The 6078-nt window shown below is 47.2% G+C and overlaps 1 protein-coding gene across 1 annotated transcript; it reads left to right on the top strand.

The window, feature by feature from the left end:
- Nucleotides 1–836: 836 nt before the first annotated feature.
- LOC139456000 (aggrecan core protein-like) lies at nucleotides 837–1538 on the top strand. The gene has a single exon (XM_071237520.1). It carries the CDS (start codon nucleotides 837–839, stop codon nucleotides 1536–1538), a length of 702 nt encoding a protein of 233 aa, XP_071093621.1.
- The last annotated feature ends 4540 nt before the right edge of the window (nucleotides 1539–6078 follow it).

The raw sequence follows: 6078 nt of genomic DNA on the forward strand, positions 1-6078 counted from the left end.
TGTGTGTGTGTGTGTGTGTGTGTGTGTGTGTGTGTGTGTGTGTGACTGTATGTGTAATATGTATGTGTATGTGTGCATTTAAGCATGTTGGTTGGTTGTTTTGTATGTTGTTTAACACCGCACTCAGCAACATTCCATCGAGTATGGGCCAAACAATCCAGTGATTGACATCATGAGCATCGATCCACCCAATTGAGATCGATGCATGTATGTATGTATGTATGTATGTATGTATGCATGCATGCATGCATGCATGCATGCATGCATGCATGCATGTATGTATGTATGTATGTATGTATGTATGTATGTATGTATGTATGTATGTATGTGTATGTATGTGTGTGTTTTGTATGCATATGTGTGTATGCATATGTGCGTATGCATGTGTGTATGCATGTTTGTGTATGTATGTGTGTGTTTTGTATGCATATGTGTGTATGCATGTGTGTATGACCTCTACATTCTGTCACACATAACCTCAAACCTTCATCAAACGTCACCTCAATCCTCTGTCACCCATAACCTCAAACCTCCATCAAACGTCACCTCAATCCTCTGTCACACATGACCTCAAACCTCCATCAAACGTCACCTCAATCCTCTGTCACACATGACCCCAAACCTTCCTTAAAACGTAACCTCCATCCCCTCTTACACCATGACCTCAAACCTCCGTCAAACGTCACACAATCTTCAACATTTTAATCAGGGAATGACAAGGATTCAAACAACTGGTGGGGAACCAAGACACCCTGAACATCCAGAGTGTCCAGTGACTTTATAAAAATTAAACCTGAGGTGAAAATGCATTTATCCAGCACTTTCCGAACCGGGTTATGTGTGCAAACAAATCCCACCCACATGTAACACAGCCCAAACTACACGAACAGAGCACCAACTACACGGACAGAGCACCATCTACACGGACAGAGTACCAACTACACGGACAGAGCACCAACTACACGGACAGAGTACCAACTACACGGACAGAGTACCAACTACACGGACAGAGCACCAACTACACGGACAGAGCGCCAACTACACGGACAGAGCACCAACTACACGGACAGAGTACGAACTACACGAACAGAGCACCAACTACACGGACAGAGCAGCAACTACACGGACAGAGCACCAACCACACGGACAGAGCACCAACCACACGGACAGAGCACCTATCACACGGACAGAGCACCAACTACACGGACAGAGCACCAACTACACGGACAGAGCACCAACCACACGGACAGAGCACCTACCACACGGACAGAGCACCAACCATACGGACAGAGCACCAACCACACGGACAGAGCACCAACTACACGGACAGAGCACCAACCACACGGACAGAGCACCAACTACACGGACAGAGCACCAACTACACGGACAGAGCACCAACCACACGGACAGAGCGCCAACTATATGGACAGAGCACCAACCCCCCGGACAGAGCGCCAACTACATGTACAGAACACCTACCACACGGACAGAGCGGCAACTACACGGACAGAGCGTCGAATGGCTGGGCAGTTGGCTAAAAGCTCCTCGAGCCACCTTCACCAGCCCAATGGCTGCCAGTGTGGCCGATCGTGTAATGCCACTGTTAACAGGCCATGCCCGGCAGTGTGACCGTGTACTACCACTGTTAACAGGCCATGTCCGGCAGTGTGACCGTGTAATGCCACTGTTGACAAGCCATGTCCGGCAGTGTGATCGTGTAATGCCACTGTTGAGAAGCCATGTCCGGCAGTGTGACCGTGTAATGCCACTGTTAACAGGCCATATCCGGCAGTGTGACCGTGTAATGCCAATGTTGAGAAGCCATGTCCGGCAGTGTGACCATGTAATGCCACTGTTAACAGGCCATGTCCGGCAGTGTGACCGTGTAATGCCACTGTTAACAGGCCATGCCCGGCAGTGTGACCGTGTAATGCCAATGTTGAGAAGCCATGTCCGGCAGTGTGACCGTGTAATACCACTGTTAACAGGCCATGTCTGGCAGTGTGACCGTGTAATGCCACTGTTGACAAGCCATGCCCGGCAGTGTGACCGTGTAATGCCACTGTTGACAAGCCATGCCCGGCAGTGTGACCGTGTTATGCCACTGTTGACAAGCCATGCCCGGAAGTGTGACCGTGTAATGCCAATGTTGTCAGGCCATGTCCGGCAGTGTGATCGTGTAATGCCACTGTTGACAGGCCATGTCCGGCAGTGTGACCGTGTAATGCCACTGTTGAGAAGCCATGTCCAGCAGTGTATCATCCTTGTTGCTGTGTTGACATAAACTTCTACCTTGTACCACCCTCGCTGCTGTGTCAACATAAATTTCTACCTTGTGCCACCCTCGCTGCTCTGTTAAATAAATTCCTACCTGGTACCACCCTCGCTGCTGTGTCAACATAAATTCCTACCTTGTGCCACCCTCGCTGCTGTGTCAACATAAATTCCTACCTTGTGCCACCCTCGCTGCTGTGTCAACATAAATTCCTACCTTGTGCCACCCTCGCTGCTGTGTTAACATAAATTCCTACCTTGTACCACCCTCGCTGCTGTGTCAACATAAATTCCTACCTTTTACCACCCTCGCTGCTGTGTCAACATAAATTCCTACCTTGTGCCACCCTCGCTGCTGTGTCAACATAAATTCCTACCTTGTACCACCCTCGCTGCTGTGTTAACATAAATTCCTACCTTGTACCACCCTCGCTGCTGTGTTAACATAAATTCCTACCTTGTACCACCCTCGCTGCTGTGTTAACATAAATTCCTACCTTGTGCCACCCTCGCTGCTGTGTCAACATAAATTCCTACCTTGTGCCACCCTCGCTGCTGTGTTAACATAAATTCCTACCTTGTACCACCCTCGCTGCTGTGTCAACATAAATTCATACCTTGTACCACCCTCGCTGCTGCTCAGATCAGTCTCATCTGAGAAGCATTGAGACACGATAACCCACAGACAGCTGTATCACAGAATCACAAAGCCTACCATCGGTTCAGTCTCATCTGAGAAGCATTGAGACACGATAACCCACAGACAGCTGTATCACAGAATTGCAAAGCCTACCATCGGTTCAGTCTCATCTGAGAAGCACTGGGACACGATAACCCGCAAACAGCTGTATCACAGAATCACACAGCCTACCATCAGTACAGTCTTATCTGAGAAGCACTGGGACACGATAAGCCACAAACAGCTGTATCACAGAATCACACAGCCTACCATCAGTACAGTCATATCTGAGAAGCATTGAGACACGATAACCCGGAAACAGCTGTATCACAGAATCACACAGCCTACCATCGGATCAGTCTTATCTGAGAAGCATTGAGACACGATAACCCGCAAACAGCTGCATCACAGAATCACACAGCCTACCATCAGTACAATCTTATCTGAGAAGCACTGGGACACGATAACCCGCAAACAGCTGTATCACAGAATCACACAGCCTACCATCGGTTCAGTCTTATCTGAGAAGCACTGGGACACGATAACCCGCAAACAGCTGTATCACAGAATCACACAGCCTACCATCGGATCAGTCTTATCTGAGAAGCATTGAGACACGATAACCCGCAAACAGCTGCATCACAGAATCACACAGCCTACCATCAGTACAATCTTATCTGAGAAGCACTGGGACACGATAACCCGCAAACAGCTGTATCACAGAATCACACAGCCTACCATCGGTTCAGTCTTATCTGAGAAGCACTGGGACACGATAACCCGCAAACAGCTGTATCACAGAATCACACAGCCTACCATCAGTACAGTCTTATTTGAGAAGCATTGAGACACGATAACCCGCAAACAGCTGTATCACAGAATCACACAGCCTACCATCAGTACAGTCTTATTTGAGAAGCATTGAGACACGATAACCCGCAAACAGCTGTATCACAGAATCACACAGCCTACCATCAGTACAGTCTTATCTGAGAAGCATTGAGACACGATAACCCGCAAACAGCTGTATCACAGAATTACACAGCCTACCATCGGATCAGTCTTATCTGAGAAGCATTGAGACACGATAACCCGCAAACAGCTGCATCACAGAATCACACAGCCTACCATCAGTACAATCTTATCTGAGAAGCACTGGGACACGATAACCCGCAAAAAGCTGTATCACAGAATCACACAGCCTACCATCGATTCAGTCTCATGTGAGAAGCACTGGGACACGATAACCCGCAAACAGCTGTATCACAGAATCACACAGCCTACCATCGGTTCAGTCTTATCTGAGAAGCATTGAGACACGATAAGCCACAGACAGCTGTATCACAGAATCACAAAGCCTGCCATCGGTTCAGTCTCATCTGAGAAGCACTGGGACACGATAACCCGCAAACAACTGTATCACAGAATCACACAGCCTACCATCGGTTCAGTCTTATCTGAGAAGCACTGGGACACGATAACCCGCAAACAGCTGCATCACAGAATCACACAGCCTACCATCAGTACAATCTTATCTGAGAAGCACTGGGACACGATAACCCGCAAACAGCTGTATCACAGAATCACACAGCCTACCATCGGTTCAGTCTTATCTGAGAAGCACTGGGACACGATAACCCGCAAACAGCTGTATCACAGAATCACACAGCCTACCATCAGTACAGTCTTATTTGAGAAGCATTGAGACACGATAACCCGCAAACAGCTGTATCACAGAATCACACAGCCTACCATCGGATCAGTCTTATCTGAGAAGCATTGAGACACGATAACCCGCAAACAGCTGTATCACAGAATTACACAGCCTACCATCGGATCAGTCTTATCTGAGAAGCATTGAGACACGATAACCCGCAAACAGCTGTATCACAGAATCACACAGCCTACCATCAGTACAATCTTATCTGAGAAGCACTGGGACACGATAACCCGCAAACAGCTGTATCACAGAATCACACAGCCTACCATCGGATCAGTCTTATCTGAGAAGCATTGAGACACGATAACCCGCAAACAGCTGTATCACAGAATCACACAGCCTACCATCAGTACAATCTTATCTGAGAAGCACTCGGACACGATAACCCGCAAACAGCTGTATCACAGAATCACACAGCCTACCATCAGTACAGTCTTATCTGAGAAGCACTGGGACACGATAACCCGCAAACAGCTGTATCACAGAATCACACAGCCTACCATCGGTTCAGTCTTATCTGAGAAGCACTGGGACACGATAAACCGCAAACAGCTGCATCACAGAATCACACAGCCTACCATCGGTTCAGTCTCATGTGAGAAGCACTGGAAACTGGGGACCTGACCCGGAATATATAACACAGACACAAGGAACAGATACACCAATGTGAAATACTTTATAACGTCTTGACATAGATGTATATGAATTTAACCACAGACATATTTCCAGTTCAAAAGTTTCACTGTCGTGTGAGATAAATTGGCACTAAAGGGTATACCCTTTAATTAACAAATGTTTTGGCGCAGATACAATTGAACATCTGAAGATGCAGTCATACTGAGAGGTTATACTTGTCCTCGTACAATCAAGTAGCTGATTAATCGGGACTAGTGTCCCGTGATTTTGGTAAACTGGTCTAGAATAGATGAATTGACAAAATACAAAACTATCGATTCGATGTTCACTGTGATACGCGAAGATGTAAATGATTAAGAGAAGTCAAAAGACTGTTGAAACCATGAGATGGACATTATTTTCGATTTAATAATTTACTCTGTGGTTTGCTGTTTTATAGTGATGGATCGGCATTAATAGTCGCGGAGTAAAACTGTGGATGAATGTCACCAACATGCACGTCTCCAACAACGATGTCACCAACATGCACGTCTCAAACAACGATGTCACCAACATGCACGTCTCCAAAAACGATGTCACCAGCATACACGTATCCAACAACGATGCCGCCAACATGGACGTCTCCAACAGCGATGCCGCCAAAATGCACGTCTCCAACAACGATGCCGCCAACATGCACGTCTCTAACAACGATGTCACCAACATGCACGTCTCCAACAACGACGTCACCAACACGCACGTCCAAATGACGATGTCACCAATATGAACG

Source organism: Haliotis cracherodii, unplaced genomic scaffold, assembly GCF_022045235.1.
Source record: "Haliotis cracherodii isolate W230 unplaced genomic scaffold, xgHalCrac1.p SCAF_11, whole genome shotgun sequence".
Classification (NCBI taxonomy): domain Eukaryota; kingdom Metazoa; phylum Mollusca; class Gastropoda; order Lepetellida; family Haliotidae; genus Haliotis; species Haliotis cracherodii.